The sequence below is a fragment of the Ictalurus punctatus genome, chromosome 25 (assembly GCF_001660625.3).
Source record: "Ictalurus punctatus breed USDA103 chromosome 25, Coco_2.0, whole genome shotgun sequence".
Taxonomy (NCBI): Eukaryota; Metazoa; Chordata; class Actinopteri; order Siluriformes; family Ictaluridae; genus Ictalurus; species Ictalurus punctatus.
This window is the reverse complement of record NC_030440.2, coordinates 19,883,759-19,907,923: the sequence shown is the minus strand read 5'-3', so window position 1 is coordinate 19,907,923 and position 24,165 is coordinate 19,883,759. Positions and strand designations below refer to the sequence as shown.

Below are 24,165 nucleotides of genomic sequence, written 5' to 3'. Positions count from 1 at the left end.
GCCTCTGGATGGAGCTCAAATCTTCTCTAATTCCAGACTGCTGGGACTACGGCTGCTCTTAACGCCATACAGACTTCATATAAATCCATAATGAACTTTTTCACAATATCTGTTGTTACCCAGATGAGGATGGGTTCCCTTCTGAGTCGGGTTCCTCTCAAGGTTTCTTCCTCTTAAAACATCTTAGGGAGTTTTTCCTTGCCACCGTCACCACTCAGTGTCTTGCTCAGTTGGGATAAATTCACACCTTTAATATCTGTACACCGTGTTGATATTTCTGTAAAGCTGCTTTGAGACAATGTCTATTGTAAAAAGTGCTATACAAATAAAATTGAATTGAAATTGAATTGAACTTTAAAATGGAGGTTCATTAGTTCAAAACAGCTTATTACCATCTGTTATCTTCCTTCTGCCAAGCTGAGACATCAGTGTTGTTTATTTCATTATTTCTCTTCTTTACACATTCTTCAACTTTACTAAGCTGCTGTCTGTCCTCTGGCTTCGCTGAAACATACACAGCTGTATCATCAGCATAACAGTGGAAGATAATTCCATGTTTATGAATAATTTGACCTAGAGGTAGCATATATAAAGTAAAAAGCAGTGGGCCTAAAATATAACCTTGTGGAATACCAAACTTTACATCAGTAGGAATAGAGATTTAAATCTGATCATGATAGAGATCAGTGGGTGATTTTTTTTTAAATCTGAAACCTCAGAGTATATGATATATTGGCTCTTTGCAATTAGGTTGAACAATAATAATAAATGGTCATTCTCTGTAAAGAGTGAAACAGAGTGAATTATTACCTAGACTACTATTTTCACTTAAACCTAGTTATTAAAGTCATAAACCTTGCAAGTTTGTGACAGTAAAATTGTTTTGCACAATGTTAATGATCCCAATGATCCCCATTCACAGTGTCTATCAGAATAAGCTATATGTGTGGTGATATAATCTATTGTTCAGCTCCATCACCTACCAGGTCAAACACTTCCACGTTGTCCAGCTCCACGTCCATGTGGTCGTAAGATGTGTAGTGTACTACAGGTTTGTCAATGAGTTTGAGTGTAGTTGTAGTCATTAGCTGCTGCTTAATGTAGCTGCAACATTAATCTGCTTGTCTGTTTGTAACAGTCTATATTTGTCACCCATTATAACAGATTATAACAGGGCATTACCAGATTTATTCCTCCTTTACTGTCATAATGCGCTGCACTCTTCTGGAAGGCTTTCCACTAGATTTTGGGGTGTGGCTGTGGGGATTAGTGATCATTCAGCTACAAGAGCGTTGGTGAGGTTGAGGTCAGGTGCTGATGTTGATGTGAGGAGACTCCAGTTCAACCCAAAGGTGTTCAGTGGGGTTGACGTCAGGGTTCATGGAGCTCGCTTTGTGCACAGTGTGTCATGCTGGAACAAGTTTTGGGATTCTTAGTTCCACTGAAGGGAAATTGTAAATTTACAGCATACATAGACCTTCTATACATTTGTGTGCTTTAGACTTTGTTGAATATATATAATGATTTTTTTTATAATGAATTTGTTTTAATTCACATAAAAATCACATTGTTGGTGCAGGATGAGATCTTGCACTAAAGTTAAGTATAACAGCTTTAATTCTACAATAAATAACCCACCAAATAGTCAGTGAATTGGATATGGTTATATAGTTTACAAATTAATCAATCCACACTAACATTAGTAAGTAAGTAAGTAAGTAAGTAAGTAAGTAAGTAAGTAAGTAAGTAAATTTTATTTATGTAGCACATTTCACACAGCGAAGCTGACCAAAGTGCTGAACAGAGTAAGGAAAGTAAAACAGAATAAAACTAATATACAGACAATAGACAAGTAAAAATGAGATTAAAACGCCTGGGAGAAGAGATATGTTTTAAGCCTCTTTTTAAAAGTGGTAATAGAAGGTGCAAGGCAAGAAGATGTCCAGTGGCAATTGATTCCATAGACGAGGGGCAGCAACTGAAAAAGAGCTATCCCCCTTTATTTTTAACGAAGGATCGAAGGACATGCAAAAGAAACCTATCAGAAGATCTTAGAAGTCTGTTCAATGAATGTGGTGTAAGAAGATCCTCGAGATAGGAAGGAGCGTGATCATTAAGAGTTTTAAAAACAAACATCAGAATCTTAAACTGAATCCTAAAATGGACCGGAGCGATGCTAAAATTGTGGTGACACGATCAAAATTCTTTGCCCTGGTCAACAGCCTTGCAGTTGCATTCTGAACCATCTGAAGACGAGCCAGAGATGACCGAGGAAGACCCCAGTACAATGAATTTCAATATTCTAAGTGCGAAGTGATAAAAGCATGAATAACCTTCACCAAATCCTGGAAAGACAAAAATGTTTTAAGTTTAGAAATCCGTAGTTGATAAAAATTATTCTTAACGACCGAATTTATTTGCTTGGTTAAGCATAATTCTGAGTCCAGAATGAAGCCAAGGTTCCTAACCTGGGAAGAAATTGAGAGAAAGTGATTATGAAGCTCATTAATGAGACCATCTCTCAAGCTCAGGGGGCCAAAAACAATTATTTCGGTTTTGTCTTCATTAAGTCGGAGGAAATTATTTGTTAACCATTTTTTAATGTCGTCCAGACAGTCCAACAATGGCTGAATGGAGTCACCAGCTTTCAATGGAATATACAACTGGGTATCATCAGCATATAAATGAAAAGAGATATTGTGTGCCCTAATAATATTCCCCAATGGACGCATATATAAGTTAAAAAGAAGTGGGCCCAGAATGGAACCTTGAGGAACACCACTAATAATAGGACTAGAAGAAGAGCAGAAATTACCCAACGCTAGCGAAAAGGACCTGTCCTTAAGATATGAGCTGAGCCATTGTAGGGTGGTACCCTTGATACCAAACAGATGCTCTGAGCGCTAGAGAAGTATGTTATGGTGTACAGTATCAAAGGCAGCTGTAAGATCTAGTAGCATCAACTGCCAGTAAAATGTCATTGGACACTTTTAACAAAGCAGACTCCATGCTATGAAAAGCAGTGAAACCAGATTGTAAAGGTTCCAATTAATTAGCTGAATTTAAAAACAGGAGCAATTGACTGTACTCCTTTCTCTAACAGCTTTGATAGAAACGGTAGCTTAGAGACAGGCCGATAATTATTAAAGCAATGTTCATCCAAACCCTGTTTCTTAAGCAAAGGTTGAACAATAGCATGCTTAAAACAATTTGGGACCACCCCAGCATCCAAAGGTGAATTTATCAACACCTGGATACTGAGCACAATTTCAGACAAAGCTGCTTTCATAATCACAGAAGGAACAACATCAAGTGTAGTGGCTGTTATTTTCATCTGGTTAACCAGATCACTCAGTTCCTTTAGAGAAACGTGTTGAAAATGATTAAAGGAAACCGGTATAGCAGTGAATTCGGGGACAGGTCTGAGATCTGCGAAGTGAAGGAAGAACGAATGGTAATTACTTTATCAGCAAAAAACTTAAAAAACTTCTCACAAAGTTCAGCCGAGGGTTCCCCATGGAATTGGCAACTGGGATTAATAATTAAATTTATCGTGGTGAATAAAATCTTAGGTCTATGACAGTGTGTAGTGATTAAATCAGAGAAATACCTAGACCTAGCTGACTTGGCTGCATTCTGAAATTTAAACAGACAATCTTTAAAAATCTGAAAGGACACGGTTAAATGATCATGTTCCATCTCCGCTCGGCAGGTAATAAGATTTACGATTTGGTTGTTTTAGCTTAAAAGGGGCAATGGAATCTAAAATATTATAACAAAATGTGTAAAATAAGGCAATCAAATCATCAGGGCCAGAAGAAGACTCTGCAGCACCCAAGATAGAGCTTTCAACAGCATTAGCTCGATACCTTTCACTAAACTGAGAGGCAGTGAGTGAATTAATAACACAGGAGTAATATCCTGAGGGACTAGTCAGAGCTGGCAGCAGGGACATTAAAAACAATGGGCTTGTGATCAGAGAAGGAAGCATCTTCAATATTAACATCATCAACAGCGGTTCCATATGACAATATAAGGTCTAGAGTATGACCAAGGACATGAGTTGCCTGATTTATGTGTTGAATAAAACCAAAGGAATTCAAGATATTACAAAATTCAGTAACCAAGGGTCGACCAGGGCAGCAGACATGCACATTAAAATCACCCAATAATGACAAACGATTATACAACGGAACAATAGAAGTTGAAAAATCACAAAAAACACTTTAAAAGGCATTGTCCGGGTTAGGTGGCCTATAGATCAAAGCACAACACACTGCACCTCAAACGATGAGTAAATCCCAACAGACACTCTCCGAATGTTCAGTGACTGTTTAAAAACCATAGCAACCCAACCGCCCTTACCAGAAGGCCTTGGAGTACTAATAAAGGGCCTTGGAGTACTAATAAAACAACAGTTCGGTGGACAGAGTTCCTCGAAGATGGTTGATTCACCAGGACTGACCCAGGTCTCCGTCAGGAATAAAATATAAAAAACTATGTCTGGCAGAAAAGTCATTTAAAATGAAAGTTTTGTTGCACACGGAGCGAGCGTTAACTAGGGCCATATTCAGAGGAGACTGAGGTAACGAGGTCAGATCCGGTGAAATGAATTCCATGTGCCGGAGATTTAAACAGTTCACTCTTCTCTGACGAATCCGTAATCGTGGAGGAGCAGAGCAATTAGATGAGTGTAGGAAGTGTAGGAAGATAGGCAGATGTAAAACATATCTTTAATCCCATGACCACCTCCAAAGTGATAGTAACCAAGGGAAACTGAATCGATTGTCTGGAGGAAGCGATTGTCCATCTGATTCTCACCCGAACACCAGCACGATTCCCTCTCTTCCTGCGGCGCTTCCTTAGAGGAGGAAAGCAGCGAGGTCTCAGGCGAGCACACTCCACCGCGGGTCGGCTGGACGAGGATTGAAAACGAGAATACAGAGCAGGACAAAACCCCAGATGAGCTCCTGTACAGCTTCTGATGTTAAGCAAAGCTTGATGATTGTAGGTCAACACTGAATCTACATGATACCAGTGTGACACGATACACAGTAAAAACAGCACAGATGCCAGACGAACAGACATAACAGATAGAACAAACTGTAATAGGCGGGAAAGACAAGAGAGACGGCATGCCGACAGGCACACTGGCGCCATCTTGGGTCAAAAGGTGACATTAACATAATAGTCACTAATAGTCCTAAAATGTTTATGTAACATTTTCCAGTAATTTTGAGTTGTTAAGACATGGGAAAGTATTCAGGATAGAAGAGTTTATACTTTGCCATTTCTTGGTTATTAAAACTGGTAATTAAAAAAACATGAAAGATTTACAGATTTGACCAGTAAAGACTAGTAAAGATTGGGGTGTGGTGAGGTGGGGGGTGGGGGGTAGGGGGTGGGGGGTGGATTGACGACACACTGAACGTCTTCATTCAGTCCACAGCATCCTCTGTATGAGACCCATTCTGGATTTTTCTCATGGTAATGCTGTAAGAGGGAATAGGACAGACTAATCAAACATGATCATGTGTTTATCATGGTTAATTCCTCCTTTCAGGATTATATATTCATACAATATACACAACAATATATAGAACATTTCTCTCTTATACACAGACACCTCTAATATATACAGAAACAGTTACTCACTGTAGTGTCTCCAGTTTACATTCTGGATTGTTCAGTATTTCAGAGAGCAGCTTCATTCCTTTTTTTCCTGTTTTATTACCGTTCAGATTCAGTTCTCTCAGCTGTGATGAGGAGTTTGACTTCAGAGCTGAACCCAGAGCAACACAACCTTCATCTTCAATAGAGCAGTAATACATCCTGCAGAGAGAGAAAGAGGATTACGGATCACACACAGAGCTCCAGACAAAAATATATTACGTGTTTGTATTAATTTTATGCAGTATATACATTTGAAATGGTTTTTTTTTGTTGTCAGTGAATAGATCTGACCATGTTTATCTTTCAGGTTACTGGTACTGTTACAGATAAGTGTTTTGTAATATTATTCCTTCTCCTCTTTTGTAAGGCTGCAATCCTCAGTGAGATTACACCCACACAGCCTAATACAGCAATAATGACACTCAGAGTAAGAACTTTCATAGTAAAACCTTATAAATTCAAAAGTCAAATGTTCAATCCTGTTAATGTTACTAAAGTTACAGAGCTATTAACTAGTACTAGTTGGTAGTAAACATTTAAACTATAGTAACAGTAAGGTGTGTGTGGTTTATCAGAATGGTGTGATTTTGGGGAACAAGCGGAAAAGTGATGGTTAATGCATCACACCTGCATTTTATGTCCAATGAAAACATTTACACACACAACTTTAGAAAACATTGATAAATGAGATAGATGTGTGTATGTTTATGTGACATACAAGGTCAGATTTTCCTGGTCAAGATGCGACATCACACTTTAACTAAATTCTCAATTTGATGTGTCAGTATATTGACCAATATATTCAAGAGTCTGCATAATAAAGTCTGCTGTTCACAATAAAACACAGATTATTTTATGTAAAACGTAATAAACGATTAAACTTAAAAAAAAGCCCACACTCCCTCATCTGAAAAAGTTAACAGAGGCTACAGGGGCTTAAAAAACATGCTTCTCCTGAGCGTGCTGTTCACAAGAGACTAGTGCCTACATTCAGCTGCAAGCAGGAGCTGGAATTATGTTGTTTAAACAGGATCATTAAAAGAGGGTGCAAGGGCGGTGAAATGAATGTGTGGGGCTATGGGGTGCCGTTTGTAAAATGTTCTAAAATCCTGCTCAGTTTTTGCACATATGTACATTGCACATGTAGTACATTGGTTTTGTTAAATAATATTCTCATGTTCTGTTATATCTGTGTGGCTTTTCAATTATATCTACTAATTTTTTAGTGGGTTTCACTTAGGGTTACAATTGCATTGATTTAAGATTTTATTGATATCTACTCAATTTTATATGTGTCATGGTACTAAATGTAGTTATTCAGATCTACTTAACTTTTTTACTTACACTTACTGAATTCATACGGTATATTTAAATGATTTCACATATTTAAAATTTACTCAGTATTTTTAAGTGTAAAAATGTTTCACCCAAAAAATTACATCATAGTTTAAGTTTTTAGAGCGTGGTGTTAAGGCGGCTCTTCAGGAGCGTGGTGTAGTGGCAGTTTCTATAGAATGAAACCGCTGTTTCTAAAGAAGTCGTTGTGCCTGGTGTAGGTGTAGGACGCTCCTGAAGAGCTGTCCTAACACCAGTTGTAACCGCTCTTTATGTTACTTGGGCTAACTGAATAACTGCCTGATGTGTCTGAGAGTGGGAGGGCCTTTCCCCATGAGAGAAACTGACGTCACACACTGGGGGCGTGGACAATTACCATGTTTTCTGTAAGATTCAGTTTTATGTGCGATATTTATATGAAACATTTTGAATTTTCATTTAACACATTTATACTTTATAGTTTTGCATCATTGCATTAATTTATACGAATTTCTCTCTAAATGTTTGAAAATGTCACAGTTGAAAATTGTATAGCATTTTTTTTTTTTTTTACATTTGACAATGCTAAATGTGCAAAAACTGAGCAGGATTTTAGAACATTTTACAAATGGCACCCCATATGGAACAGCGCTAGTGAATTTAAAATGAAGTTGATTGTGATGCCTTTCGTATCTGCTGAGAATGGAAATTTTTCTTTGAATGAGATCAAGGTCTCTTTCCAGAAAAATGGAAATTGGTTGAGACTGACCAATCACAGTCTTGGAAAATGTTGTGGATAAAAAATGTCATAAAATAAACATGAGGGAGACCTAGTATCCAGTAAAGGGGAGAAGAAGAAAAGACGGGCACCAAGACACACAGAAGCGGTGTGAGGCGGATATTGACTGATATTGAATATTGAATTGGAATTACACTTTAAAGATCTTAGATCTTTAAGAGTAATACAGTATGGTTTATTAGTCAAAAAGTCAAAAAGAAGTATACGAGCTGAGGAGTGCTAACACACACACACACACACACACACACACACACACACACACACACACACTCTCGTACAGTCAAGGGAGGGCAAGTAGACATAACACACACACACACACACTCTCTCTCACACACACATACTACAATAACTTTATAAGAATAATAAAAAGGAATATTAAGATATTATAAGGGTAATATCTTATAATAATAATATATATACTCTTTATAAAATACAGAATAGTAGGATATGTAGGACAGTAGAAGGGTAATATAATGATATTATGAAGTAGGAAGTACAGCAGAGCGTTTTTCAAGCAGTATAACTATATCTAAAATAGAGATATAGAGCAAATATGAAAAAGAGAGATAGAGAATAACAGTACGACCAAGGTCACTCTAGATTGTTCTGTCTCTCCACTTTTGATTTTACGGGTAATTCAAATCCCTTGGTTTCGATTCTCTGGGTTACTGAAATCCCTTTGTTTTGAGTCTCTGGGTTATTGAAATCCCTGGGTTCTGATTTTATGTATAATTTGAAACCCCTGGTTTCAATTCTATGTGTAAGTGGAATAGCCCTTTTCTGGGACATAAGAGTAAGGTAGATGAGCTCTTTTTTAACCCTATTGGTATTGATATCATAGTCTTTCTGAAACATATGGGTTATTTAGTGTGTAAATACAGTATAAATACTGGAGCTTAAGCTCAGGGTATCAGATCACTTCTGAGAATTCTCATCGGTGTGGATCTCGTGTGGTGGAACGGAACCAATAAATCTGGACCCTTGCTTCTTCTCACTCACGGCTGGTGTCTTTTTTTCTATCTCCAACTGGGCTCAGAGGTAGATGTGAGTATTGGCTTCTATGTCGAATTTTAAGTGTTTTTGGGTAATAGGCTAAATTTGAGCCAACAAAACATGAATGTTATTCTCACCCCCAAAGTCTCAAAATACAGGTTGACTTCCACGCAGAGTGTGGTGAAGCTGAGGACACGCAGAACAGAAGTACACTCATGCAACTGAAGCTTCTGTATATGCTTCATTCACCGCTTAACACTCGTGATTAGCCTTATATCTTTGCAAATTAGCCCATGCTCTCTTTAAATAAGCCAACTATCTTATTCTGTTCAATGAGCTCAGATCAGTTACTCTCACTGTCTTTATAAATGTGAATTCCATATGGAAGATTCCCCCAAGGTCTGTTTTGTGGAAACGGTTCAGATTCCTGGTGAATTAGTGGTGGACTGAACTAGAGGTCGCACGACAGGGCATAGATTTGCATATGGACGGCAGGGACATAGGAGGGCAGAATTGTCCCTACCAATATTTGCAAACTCGTTTGCATTATCTTTGGAGTGAAGTCATGTAAATTCCATAGCATACTCTCCCAGAAGCTCCAGAATTTAGGCATGCTAGCATTTGATTGGCTGAAAGGGAGGGGGAAGGGCTATCTGAAGGCTCACTTTACGTGCAAATATCGAACTGCCAGTGTAGAGTGCAGACACGGAGGCGAGGGCTGATCGGCTGACAATGGTAACCAAGTTATCAAGGCTGTCAGTCCATACCTCAAGCATGGGTGAAAAATGTATTCTTTCAGATGACTTTACTCCCTTTCCTCTATTGCCTGCACGGCACAGCATACATAAAGTATTTTTTCCCATGCCAACACGTTTTGTACTTTGTAGATATCATGCTACCAAAAATCGACGAGACATCAGGAGCTTTTCCCCACCCAAAGCGTAAGTAATATGTAGTGACCTACCTGTCCTGTAGCCACATTGATTTAAAATGAAAACCTGTTAGCCTCGCACTGCGGAAAGTAATGCCAACTGATGCTAGTTAACAGTGTTAGCTAGTGTTAACTAGCAAGCTAACCCTGGCTTCTGTCATCTGCAGGCTCACAGTCAGGTTGCTAGCTGGAACATAAAATGGCTGCATATATGAAATTATGTTGAGTTGAATTTTAGTCTAGAAATCCCATGAAAAGTCATCGTTTAATGAATGAGTTTGTGTGCAGGAAACGCAGCAGCAGGCTGAAGTAGAGCAGGATGAAACAGCTGCGTCATCAGGGTTTCAGGTGAGGTCCTAATTATGAATTATATTTCGGAGCTGTAGGGAGCACAGGCAGTGTTGAAGAGGGAACATTGGTGCTGAATGTGCATTGTTGTGCACATTGTGTAAATCTTATAACACAATGTGCTTGCAGTGCCTCTCCCCTAGTACGTGACAGTGGGTCCATGAACTTGGAACTCTGCGCAACCAATCAGGGAAATTCAAGGGGCTATTGGTTGGACAGGCAATATCAGAGGGGCATACCAAAACAGTGAAACCTCTGTGTCCGACTAGATGGACAGTGCATGGACAAGCTGTTGATAGAGTTCTTAGTCAGTATGAGGCTGTGTTGTCCAGTTTGGAGGAAATGGCCTCAGTTGGTTCCGACTCTGGCACAAGGGCCAATGGTCTCCTAGATCGCTTCCAGAAGGGCAAGACTGTTCTTGGACTGCTGGCAGCATCAGAGGTGTTGGGAGAGCTTGAGTGCCTAAACAAGTCATTGCAAAAGCAGTCCCAAGGAATTGAGGGCATTCAGGTTGCTGGTGAGTATGTTAGCTCAACTCTTCAAAAAAGAGGAATGAGGAAAAGTTTGAAGAAGTGTTTCAGAAGGCAGCGTCAATGACAGACTCCCTGGGTATTGAGTCAATTCAAATCTCTCACCAAAGAAATCACCCCAAGGGTTCCCTGGTAGGGCTAGTCAGCATAAGCCAAAAACACCAGAGGAATACTATATGTTAGAATTTTTCAAGGTGCTGGACAGTTTGGATGTTCAATTCAAAGAACGGTTTAACCAACCAGACTTGCAGATCTTGAAAAAAGTTGAGAATGTTCTCCTTACTGGGCAAATTGATGATGTCATTATCCAGAGATAAACAGAGATAGTTTGAAGGTTCAGCTGCCAATGTTTCTCTCAAAGAATACCTAATATGTCAAGTAGCAAAGCTGCAGATACCCTAAGAGGAATGCCAAGTGAGGTAAGAGGCTTATTCGATGAGGTTGAGAAGGTTGTTAGGGTGTTGTTAGTCGTCCTTCTGGCCTCAGCTGAAGCAGAACGAAGCTTTAGTGCACTCAAAAGACTGAAAACTTGGCTAAGATCTACCATGTCTCAGCAGCACCTTAATAATGTAGCTGTATGTCATGTACATCAAGAGGCCCTTGACCAAGTAGATCTTAAAGATACTTGGCAACAGTTTGTATCTGTCAGTGACCGACATAGGCATCTGTTTGGATTGTTTAAACAGACACCAAGGATTATCATGAAGAATGTTGATGTTGGATGCAAAACATTTTCTTTTTTTTCTTTTCCATTAACAAGTAATTTCATAGTTTACTTTCTTTTAGTCTTTGATCTGTTGCTTTGTATAATTTGTATTTAAATGTAAATACAAATCTTAATGTAAATATAGATGTTATATTTTGATAAACCATTTGGTTGTCAACATTAAACAGTCCTTTTTTCCCCTGGGGTGGGTGGATGGGTGTCCCTACCAATATTGAGACCAAATCTACGCCCTTGCAAGTAACCGATTAAGCCATCGATAGTTTTTAAAACTGATACTGAGGGAAAACATAACACTCAAAGTAAAATATTGCTGAACTCTATACTCAAAAATAAACAGTACTGACTGTACCATAAAAATATACTGTACTTTTAAAAATGTAATTAATGTATAAATATTATACATTAACTATTAATAAATAGTAAAGTAAATAAAAAGAAATGCATCCAAACTGAACCAAAAATAACCCTCCAAATAAATAAAATTATAGACATCCAAAATGAATCAGAAAACACTTCCAGTGTAAAAAAACTTGTGTCAGCGATTGGTGCCTCTCGAGGCCGCTCTCGTGCTGTATGATGACAGCGGACCCTTCTCAGGCGCTCCCGCAACAGACGCAACCGGAGGTGCCGATTAGTCAGCAAAACCCATAAATGGGTCGACCTCTAGACTGAACCATTACAGTGTGCTGAATCTGCCAGCAAGTGTACAATACACTACAGATGAAAAAACGCTGGGTTGAGCCATTTGGATCATTTAATTGGGTTATTTTCTCAGTCTTGGGTAGTTTTTGGGTAGTTTTGTGTAACCCAACCGCTGGGTTAGTAGCTGGGTCATGATCACTGACAGATGAATCAATGCCCTCTTCCCCCACCCCGACACCTCAGCCCAACTCCTTGGGTCAAATCAGCTTAGTTTGAATTCAGATGGAGGTAGTGGTTTTTGAGTTTAGGAAACCAAATGACCACCAGTAGGTTAGCGTTCATCACTGTTTAGCGTTAATGCTGCTAACAATACCTGGCTGAGTTTGTGATATTTAGGCGGGGAGCTCTCAAAAATATATTCATTGTAAAACAGTAACTCATCGAGTGATAATTAACTTTTACTTTACCTTCAAAAGTGAATATGATGTACTGCTTCCTTAGTGTTGGTGTTACACTACTAGTGTCATGTGTTTATGTAGCTGTGAAATATGGACTGAGATTATTCTGTAATTCTCTGGGTCTGTATCTGCATCTGGCTCTGAGTTAGGGTTAGCAGCCTGGATGCTGTCACCAAGTAGGAATGCGTGATGCTAACCTGGACATGTTGGAATACAAACACTCTTACTAAAATACTCTTACATAGTTTGTGATTCTGTAACACAATTTCTCAGTTAAAGCCCAAAGGCTTTTGTCCATATTTTATAGCTAACAAATAACCAACACTCTTTTTGCTCTTTTACCGCTTTTCAGATGGAAGAGAGTGGGACTCTTGCCTTCCCAGATGGAGGGAGATGTATAAGAAGACGCATCGACTCCAATTCTTACATCTGTCAAATGTTTGAATGATTTTAATAAATATCACCTGAATTTCATGCAAGTATTTGTTTATTTTGTGAGCAATTTTGTCAGAATTTTAGCACACAAACAAATTGCATTTTATGATAATTGTAGGGAAAAAAGTATAAACATCACATCTGTGTTATTTGTGTTATTTTTAACACCTCTTTGTGTGGAAATGTTTAACACACAGCATGTGGTAAATGTACTAACAAACTGATTGTTGTCCTTAACTAGACACACAGGTGTGTTCAAAATGAACACCACTGAGTGAAGTTTCGTGTCAAAATATTTATTCACAAGACATTACTGTACACTGAAAAAGCAAAAATGTGCGATAACAGTCCAGTTTATGACATTAAGTAATGTCACATTAAATAACCGCTATCTTCATTAGCTTTGGATTACTTTGTAATTAGTTTGTAATGCTCACTGGATTATACGTTTGTTACTCGTTTACGTTTGTTGTTTTTGGATGTTTTAAATGTCTCCTTTGATCAAAATCTTAAATATATGACTTATTTGAGTACTTTACTTCAAAGTCTATATATAAACACTACTTTAGCAGCTCTAGCAATACATTTCTGAACACCTTCTTGTGTATAAATAACCCTGAAAATATGAACCCATTTATGAAATAAAATTAACCCAGCGCTTTAACCCAAAATGTGTTCTGTCCTATACTTACCCAGCCGTTGGTTTAAAAATGAGCCACTTTGGTTTGTTTTTAACCCAGTGTTTCTTAGAGTGTAGAATTCATACCGCAAACACACACACACACACACACACACACACACACACACACACACACACACACACACACACACATACACACATACACACACTGCTGCATTCTGACCTTTCCTCACTGATTCAATCTGGGCTAACAGAACTCACTATAGTGAAGAATTTCATATTCAGTATTGCAGAGAATAGTATTCAAAATACACTTTGAGCTACTAGAAGGTACATAACTCTGACAACACAAATAACTAACTGCTGAATGGGGAAAAGCTCCATGCTTCAGACACACCCCCTTGTGAGTCACATCACTGAAAGCTTACCCATATTTAATTTTGTTTCGTTCTAATGCACATTGTTTTGTATTACACAGCTAAGAGTCTGAATGTTATTGTACTTTAAGTTGAATCAAAATCGGAAATCGGTGTGTATTCTTTATCTACAGTGTAATAGTGATGCTCTTACTGCAGTATCTCCAGTGTACAGTGTGGATTCTCCAGTCCAGCAGAGAGCAGCTTCACTCCTGAATCCTGCAGGTTATTGTAACTCAGGTTCAGTTCTCTCAGTCTGGAGGAGTTTGATCTGAGAACTGAGGACAGAACTCTACAGCTTTCCTCTGTCAGATTACACCTACACAGACTGGAAGAGAAATAATGACATTTATTACATTTAGCACTGAGTTGCACATCACTAGTGCATTCGTTACAGCGGATGTGATTTTAGAGAAAATGTAGGGGTTAAATCAAGTAACTGATTAGTTTTCCCTACATTCCACAGACAGTGATGCTGCTGCTTGATAATAAGCAGCTCTGGGAAGGCCAATAAAGAACACTGAACTCATTGTCATGTTCATGAAACCAATTTGAGATTAATTTTGCTTTGTGACATGGTGCATTATGAAGATGGTAAATTATGGCCGTGAAGGGATGCACATGGTCAGCAACAATACTCAAATAGACTGTGGCATTCACGCTATGATTGATTAATTAGAAATGAATTGGTATTAATTGTGCCACATTCCCCACACCATTACACCACCTACACCAGCCTGGACTGTTGACACAAGGCAGGTTGGGTCCATGGATTCATGCTGTTGGTGCCAAACTCTGACCCGACCATCTGTATGCCTCAGCAGAAGTTGAGATTCATCAAAACAGGTTACTTTTCTCCAGTCTTCATCGGTCCAGTGTTGGTGAGCCTGTGCCCACTGCAGCCTCAGCTTTCTGTTCTTGGCTGACAGAAGAGGAACCTGATGTGGTCTTCTGCTATTGTAGCTCATCCTCCTCAAGGTTTGATGTGTTGTGCATTCTGAGATGCCTTTCTGCTCACCACAATTGTACAGAGTGATTATCTGAGTTACTGTAGCCTTTCTGTCAGCTTGAACCAGTCTGACCGTTCTCCTCTGACCTCTCTCATCAACACGATGTTTCTGTCTACAGAACTGGATGTGTTTTTTAAGATCAGGAGTTATAGGTCAAAATCACTGAGATGACATTTTCTGACCATTCTGGTGGTTGATGTGAACATTATGAAGCTGCTGACCCATATTGGCATGATTTTATGCACTGCACTCCTGCCACATGATTGGATGATTAGATAATTGCATGAATGTTTAGGTACAGGTGTTCCTAATAAAGTGCTCACTAGTAAACCATCTAAAGGGATGCAGTTTGTAATATTTTCCATCAAGGCCATTCACCACGTGTGGAGTCTTTGAACTTCCACCATATTTCTCTCTCTACTGTTCTCCTGTTTCACATACCAGGACACACAGCTATGTATCTCACATGGTTTTCAGTTTCAAAAGAACTCTAGAGCACAAAGTGTGTGTCCATTCACACAGGTGATCAGTTTCATCATGTACAGCAGTAAAAGACCTTGGAGTGATTATTGACTCCAGCCTATCATTTGACGCTCATGTAGATAATATTACTAGGATAGCCTTCTTTCATCTCAGAAATATTTCTAAGATAAGAAATATATTGTCACTACATGATGCGGAAATACTAGTTCATGCATTCGTCACCTCTAGATTAGATTACTGTAATGTCTTACTCAGAGCGTTTACATGGACAACAATAATCCACTAGTAACCTGATTAAGACAATACTCTAATTAAGAAACTACCATGTAAACAGCAATTTTTAATTACCTTAATCTAATTAAGGTCATACTCGAAGTAAACACTAAATGAATCAAAGCATGTGGAGTATTCCTGTTTTAGTTTTATTTTATTATCGACGTGCATTGCAGACATGTAAACACTTTAATCACATTATTAACGTCGTGTGAGAGTTTTCACCGCATTGTGCGACAGGACACGATCACACACGGCAGTGCTCAACCGTTTTACAGCAAGCAAGAGAGTTCGGCTGCGTCCCAAACCGCGAAATTTCCTGCTATAGGCCTGTAGTAGGTGAAATACATGTTTTTCGGCTACTATATAGACGGTAACTATGCGATTTGGGACGCGGCCCACGGCTTCAAGCAGTCGTCTATTAGCACGTACAGCATGATTAATAATTAAGTGCACTTAAAGCGTTCATAAAAAAAATTAAACAAAAACACCAAAAACTGTATACGGTACCATAACGAAGACGAACTGTATGTTGATTTGTGAAATTCTGGAGGGATGTTGGACGGCGTGGCGCGGTGACGTAATGACGCGGGCTGTTAATCATGTAAAACGGGTGATGGGTATGGTAAATTATTTCATTTCATACTTTTATTAATGAGTTCATTATTTATCGATTAGTTATTTCTTTATTATTATTAGTTAAAGATATTCTGCAGTCACACATTTAAGTGGGTAATCAGATGTCAAGTGCATCTGCTTCTTGTTATCTAGGCTTGTGTAAGAAAGCAGGAAGAAGTGTTGGTAGATCTGATTTTATGCGTAGAGGTAGGCCTACTCCATCGGGACTGATTTGGGACACCCGTGAACTGTGAAGTTACAGTCATGTCTTCTTATGTACGATGAATATGTATCATTTATCATGTATCATGTAATCATATGTATATGGATCATATGTATCATGTAATCGTTTATGATAATTCATGTTAATTTTACCTTTATTTGACTAATCAGCATGAAGTTCTTTGTTTATCTGTAACCAATCATGAAACACTAGCCCTGTGTAGTGAACTATTTAACTGCATGTAACTCTTAATTCTTATTTTAATGGTATAACGGAAATGACCAATACACAACACTTGGGTAGTGGTGGGTCAACAGTTAAGGCTCTGGGTTACTGATCAGAAGGTCGGGGTTTAAACGCCAGCACAGCCAAGCTGCCACTGTTGGGCCCTTGAACAAGGCCTTTAACCCTGTTGGCTCCAGGGGGCGCTGTATAATTGCTGACCCTGCGCTCTGAACCGAACTTCCTAACAATCTGGGATAACTGACTTAATTTAAACACTTTTTTTAGAATGGTAATTGTGTTGTGTTGTCTGAGATGTGTGCTGAATGTATGGTGTTGTGACCAAACACCAAGAAAAATTCTTAATATATGTAAATGTATATGGTGAATAAAATCATTCGGATTCTGCCTTTCTTTCGTCTGCCTTACTTGTGTAAAAAGTTCTAAATAGTATCTAAAGAGCATGCTAGGCTAATTTGTTAGCCAACACTGGCTAGGAGTCCTATTGTTGTTAGTGTTAGAGCGTGCAATCACTGCAAAAAAAAAGCAGTTTCCTTAAAGTAAAAATACTGTGTTTCCTGGAAATTAGTTTTATTGTTTCTGTAAAAAGAAAAATAATCTTGTCAAGCTTTGTTGATGTAATTTAACCAGTAACAATCTACAACAATGATTTGCATAATATACCAGCAGACGAACCAGATTGTTTCCCTTATTTTAAGAGTAAGAGTAAGACCACTTGTACAACTTAATTTTTTCAGTGAATCAATTTTTCAATGCTCATGTAAGACAAAAAAAAAATAAAAATAAAAAATCAAAGCAGCACAGCAAGCTCTCAAGCCAGAAAATTATCTGTAAAAAGTGTGAAAGCACTTTAAGCTGCTCTGAATAAGAGCATCTCTCTCTCTCTCTCTCTCTCTCTCTCTCTCTCTCTCTCTCTCACTATCTGAGTGAGTGTGTGTGTGTGTGTGTATGTGTACCTCAGTATCTCCCATGTACAGTGAGAGTGTGTGTGTGTGTGTGTGTGTGTGTGTGTGTGTGTGAGTGTGTGTGTGTGTGTGTGTGTGTGTGTGTGTGTGAGTGTGTGTGTGTGTGTGTGTGTGTGTGTGTGTGTGTGTGTGTACCTCAGTATCTCCAGTGTACAGTGTGGATTCTCCAGTCCAGCAGAGAGCAGCTTCACTCCTGAATCCTGCAGGTTATTCTTACTCAGGTTCAGTTCTCTCAGTCTAGAGGAGTTTGAGCTGAGAACTGAGGACAGATCTCTACAGCTTTCCTCCGTCAGATTACAGTCATGCAGACTGGAACAGAAATTATGACATTGAGAAAATAAGATATTGTTTAAAACTTTCTTTCACAGTTATATTTAGGCTATAGTACTGTAACAGGTGGGGGAATTGGAGTCTAGAGCAGGTGGGTGTGATTCAGGGGAAAAGCTGAAAGGGTGGTATTTGATGATACACCTGTACACATGATGCACTGATGCCTTATTTATGTTTGCTCTGTCTGTGTGGCCAATAGTTAAATAATGCCAACACTGAACAGATTATGCGGCAAGTAAGCTGAAAAGCTGTACCTTTTCATGTCGGACAACTGTGCCAATGTTCACAAGCACTAATAAATGTAACCTCATGTGTATTCTTACACTGGGTCTGTGTTGTCTGAATGGCATTATACTGAGATTATTACTAGTACTGAAACCTGGTAGCTGCATGGAGAAGCAATTATCAGGGTTATGGAGTCATCGCTCAGATTGCGATGAGGCATGATGGTAGAGGCTCTCCGCTCAAAATGATGGCTCAGCTGCAAGAGCACATCAGTGCAAGGATGTATATTTACAGCAGGGGTGTTCAGCCTTATCTGCAAAGGGCCAGTGTTGGTTCAGATTTTCATTCCAGTCAAGCAGGAGAAACACTTGATTCCACCTGTTTAATCAGTTGAGCTGGACTTTCAGTAGACCCGGGTATGGCTTCTTCATAGTTGGAATGATCCAGACATTTTACAGTTGTTGTTCAGTGTTCTCCTGATGGTGGACTCATGAACATTAACATCAGCCAATGTGAGAGAAGACTTTAGTTGGTTAGAAGTTACCCTGGGTTCCTTTGTGACCTCGTGGACTATTACACGTCTTGCTGTTGGAGTGATCTTTGTTGGTCTCCACTCCTGGGGAGGGGAACAATGATGTTGAATTTCCTCCATTTGTACACAATCTGTCTGACTGTGGATTGGTGGAGTCCAAACGCTTTAGAGATGGTTCTGTGACCTTTTCCAGCCTGATGAGCTTCAACAACTCTTTTTCTGAGCTCCTCAGAAATCTCCTTTGTTCATGTCATGATACACTTCCACAAACACGTGTAGTGAACATCAGACTCTGCTAGATCTGACTCTGATAGATCCCTGTTCTTTAAATAAAACAGGACGTCACTCACTCACACCTGATCATCATCCCACTGACTGAAAACACCTGCCTCTAATTTCACCTTCAAATGAACTGATAATCCTAGAGGTGCACATACTTTTACCCTCACAGATCTGTAATAATGGATCATTTTCCTCAATAAACAAGTGAACGAGTATAATATTTTTTTGTCTCATTTGTTTAATTGGGTTCTCTTTGTCTACTTTTAGGATTTGCTTGAAAATCTGATGTTTTGGGTCACATTTAAAGATTCTAAAGTTCACAAACTTTCAAGCATCACTATATACTGTAGATGTATATAAACATATAATATGGGCTTAATATAAACATGCATTTGTAGTCGGAAGTTTACGTACACTCATCATGAACATGAATGTCATGGCAATATTGGGCTTTCAATAACTTCTTAGAACTGTTCTTTTTCTGGGGCAGAATTATTATACAGCATACATAAAAAAAAAATTAAAAAAAATAAAAAAAAAACAAGAATTTGGTTCACAAGTTTTTATTTATTTGGGGTTTCTGTAGTCCTGTAGTCTGGGGTAGACTCGTAGGGGTTGAGCGCCATTGAAATAAAAAATATTTAAGTTTTTCACTGGAATAAAGTTGGTTTGATGTTGGAGTTCCATATTCGCGGATATGCGGAGATTAAGGGACCGTCTCTAAAGTTACATACGATATTGTTATACACGATTCTAACTTCAATAGCATTTGAAGGGAATGACTTACAGTCATATAACCAACTGTACAGTGTTCATGTAGGTGTCAGCTATAACGCACACCTCTTAGATTTTCAATATTTCTTAAAATAAACTATTAAATCATATATAAATATTGCCATGTATTTCATTACTGAATAGGCTCATACACAAAATATACCATAATTTTAAGCTCAATAACATTTGAAGGGAATGATGTACAGTCACACAACCAACTGTAAAGTGTTCAACTAGGTGTCCGGTATGATGCACACCTTTTAGATTTCTGATATTTAACCTTACAATGCATGAACCAAAAAAATCTTCACGAATGCATAAAGGGGGTCAAAATGACCCGAACTGGATTGAATGGTTTTCTTCCAAAAATAGATTCACGTGGGTCTGAATTACCCTCAGCCGTCAGCTATCAGGACGCTGATTATGTTTGTATATATACCGCGCGCCTCCCAGCACACGGCGCAGAATATTAGATAGATTAGATACTTAGTTTAGATTCCTTACGATAGTACACCATAGTCATAGTCCAGATTCGTTTGTTTAGCTCACGCTGGTTTCTCCGCTCCCAGTCTCTTGCGATTGTTTATGTTCCATGTTTTGTGTCTCGACCCTGTATCCCGTGACCGCAGACTTGATTCCTGCTTTTCCCCGTGTATGCCTGTTTGCCGATCATCTGAACTTTACATGTTACTGGATTACGTTTTGGATTACTGTTTGGATTTACCTGCCTCTGTCTCTCTTAAATAAAACTGTTCATACTGCACTTATGTCCGTCCTATCTTCCTTACGTCACGAGACGTGACAATGTGCGTGTGTGTGTGTAAATGTATGTGTGTGTACATATATATATATAAACCAAATGTATGTGTGTATATATATATATATATATATATATATAAAATTTAAGGTTTTTTTTCAGACAGTCAGTAACTAGATACCTAAATAGTAGGTAACCTTAGCTTAGTGTAGAAGGCATCATACCATGGCTTGGTTTGTTCTTAAGAACGTCAATGAACTGTTGATATTTGCACACCCACGGAGTAGGCTAGGCTAACGCCAGGTCCAGTTTTTGACCATTAACGTTATATTGACTTGCATATCCTCCCTCCGAGCTCTCTGTGAACCCTCACGCTGTGACAGACTGTTATAAATACGGGTGAAACTGAGGAAAGTTGCACAGCATTTCGTTCCTTTACACTACATTTGGCCTAAGGACAACTCAGTGATTTTATAGATATAAGGCTCAGCATAATGCTGAGATGTGCTAGCTTGGCAACGAGAGATATGGAACTAACGTCTGAGTTGTGGCCATACTGTAGTTCTCCATTCAGATCTAGCTATGGCAGTTTGTCTTTAGATTTAAGAAAAGAAAACTCCAGTACCCTTTACATAGCTAACGTTTCAGGTTACCACTATCTATTGTTGTACACTTTCAACACTTATTACATAGCAAGCTAAACAGCATGATGACATTAACATAATAAATGACACCAGGTACACAAACAGAATATTCAGTTTATCAAATTAAAATGATCATCTGAGTCAGTCATTGCTCTTCTGGGAAAATAACGGTACCTGGTCACGATGCAGGCAGCGCAGCATTGCTTGGAAGCATCCGTGGGGACATTGTATTTACAACATATAGTGTTGAATGTAGTTTCATAGGTAGCTGTACATTCTGAGTTTGTTTAAAAGTCGTGATTGCGTGTTTAAATGGTAGTGTGTGTGGTTTGCCTGCACACATCTTACCTCGCCTCTACTTGGAGTAGTAGGTTTCATGGTAGGTTATGGAGCAGAGAATACATCTGCCCACAGGACGTCCACAGCACCCTACAATTTCTCCATGCTGTGGGAGCTTCTATCACTCAGAAATCACGTGAATTCAAATGGTAACTGTAATCCTAACACTATGTTCTAAATATGCAAATTTTCAGTATCAATCTTTGGATGCCTGGGGGTTGCTTGGACCCCCCCTTATGTCCATACCATGGTTACGCCCTTATGTTATGTTATGTTATGTACATCAGCCTCGTTCAACTGGTAGAGGAGGAGGTGTTGGTCTCATCCATAATCAAAATCTAGGCGTCACACACAAACCTAGTCATAAATTTAATTCTTTTGAAGTTCTTAATACCAGTATAACTTATGTAGCCACAAAAAACAAGTTAATTCCTCTCATTATTATTTACAGTCCCCAGGACCATATACTGAATTTCTTAGTGAATTTGCAGACTTTATCTCAAACCTGGTTGTGTCTGTAGATAAAGCATTAATCGTCTGTGATTTTAATATTCACTTTGATAACCTGGAAGACCCTCTGAGGACAGCGGTTGTGTCCATCTTAGATTCAGTAGGGATTAATCAGAACGTAATCTGACCTACTCATAATGGTGGTCACACTCTTGACCTCATACTAACATACGGACTAAGTATAGAAAATATATCAGAATGCTTAGAGTCAACACTCCGCTACACGCTAGATAGAGTGGCTCCACTCAAAAGAAAAATAATTAGAGAGAAAAAATTAGCACCCTGGTATAACGATCAAACGCGAACCTTAAAACAGACAACTTGACAATTAGAACGTAAACGGCGTCAAATCAGACTGGTAATATTTCAAACAGCGTGGAAGGAGAGCCTACTGAAATATAGGAAATCTCTTGGCGATGCTAGAAAAATCGATTTCTCCACCTTAATAGGAGACAACAAAAACAATTCTAGATTCCTTTTCAACACAGTAGCAAAATTAACTAGGAATAAAACCACTACAGAGAGAAACAATTACATAGCAGTGAAGATTTCATGACATTTTTCATTGATAAGGTTGAAAATATTAGACGTGAAATACAGGCCATTAAATTAAAACCGGACAGTACTGTAACAAACCCATTACATGACAATGTAGCGATATCAGATCAATGTTTAGAGTGTTTTGCTCCGCTTAGAGAGACCGAACTAGCTACATTAATCTCTTCAGCCAATTCATCAACTTGCATACTAGATCCCGTACCTACATGTTTGTTTAAACAGATTGGTCCAGGAGTAATTGAGCCACTTCTAAATATAATCAATTCTTCCCTAAGCAGTGGCTATGTACCTAAATCACTTAAATTAGCAGTTATTAAACCCTTGATTAAAAAACCTGATCTTGACCCGTCTCAATTGTCCAGCTATAGACCAATATCAAATCTCCCCTTCATCTCTAAGATTTTAGAAAAGGTTGTAGCAAAGCAGTTATGCTCGTACTTACATACATTCATGAAATGTATCAGTCAGGATTTAGACCTCATCATAGCACAGAGACAGCGTTAGTTAAAGTAGTAAATGACCTTCTACTGACCTACGATCAGGGTTGTGTCTCGCTGCTTGCGTTACTCGACCTTAGTGCAGCTTTTGATACTATAGATCACACTATTCTCCTTGATAGATTAGAAAATGTTGTTGGTATTAAGGGAACAGTCCTCTCCTGGCTCAGGTCTTATCTGACCGATCGTTATCAGTTCGTAGATGTAAATGGAGACTTCTCCATGATTACAGACGTTAAATTTGGTGTCCCACAAGGTTCTGTTTTAGGCCCTCTGCTTTTTACTTTATATACGCTACCTCTAGGTCAAATTATTCGTAAACATGGAATTAGCTTCCACTGTTATGCTGATGATACACAGCTGTATGTTTCAGCGAAGCCAGAGGACACACAGCAGCTTAGTAAAGTTGAGGATTGTGTAAAGGACATTAGATGTTGGATGTTTATTAACTTCCTCTTACTTAATTCTGATAAGACAGAAGAACATGTATTAGGACCACGTGTAGCTAGAAGTAATCTTTCTGATCTCACAGTTACTCTGGATGGACTTTCTGTTTCATCGTGAGCAGCAGTAAAAGGTCATATGAGGAAGAAACCTTGAGAGGAACCAGACTCATAATGGAACCCATCCTCATCTGGGTGATGATTATAAATAAATACACTACTTCTGTAATGTGTATTACTGTACATGGTCAAATAGTGCAGTTGTGTAACTGGGAAATTCATAACCAGGAGACTTGAGTGCCAAACTGTTCATGGCAATTGCAGCTCAAAGCTATCTTCATGGTTTTAAAGTGGTACCATCTTCTGTAATCTCAATGATCTTTGGGCTGTCCATGTGGGGCCATCCTCAGCAGCAGCGAGTGATTTCCAAGGCATCAGGATGAAAATGTATATTTAGTGTACCTTTGCATCATTGGGCTGAAGCTCTTATCCATAATAACGGCACACGTTTTTTACTTAGAGATTAAGGATAAAAGACTTTCTCTACCCTGTT

General features: G+C 38.7%; 2 protein-coding genes across 3 annotated transcripts in view; one reads left to right on the top strand and one right to left on the bottom strand.

The window, feature by feature from the left end:
* psmc6 (proteasome 26S subunit, ATPase 6) overlaps positions 1–24,165 on the top strand; it is a 270,786-nt gene that overhangs the window by 15,646 nt on the left and 230,975 nt on the right. The window lies entirely within an intron of this gene.
* Positions 1,736–24,165, bottom strand: part of LOC108257692 (NACHT, LRR and PYD domains-containing protein 12) — a 34,180-nt gene continuing 11,750 nt past the window's right edge. For both annotated transcript variants that reach the window (XM_053675879.1, XM_053675880.1), the window contains 4 exons: positions 17,857–18,030; positions 14,061–14,234; positions 5,656–5,832; positions 1,736–5,493 (listed from right to left, as the gene is read on the bottom strand). In XM_053675879.1, the coding sequence (XP_053531854.1) occupies positions 5,439–5,493; positions 5,656–5,832; positions 14,061–14,234; positions 17,857–18,030 (580 nt within the window). In that variant the 3' untranslated portion in view covers positions 1,736–5,438. The remainder of the gene's footprint in view (positions 5,494–5,655; positions 5,833–14,060; positions 14,235–17,856; positions 18,031–24,165) is intronic.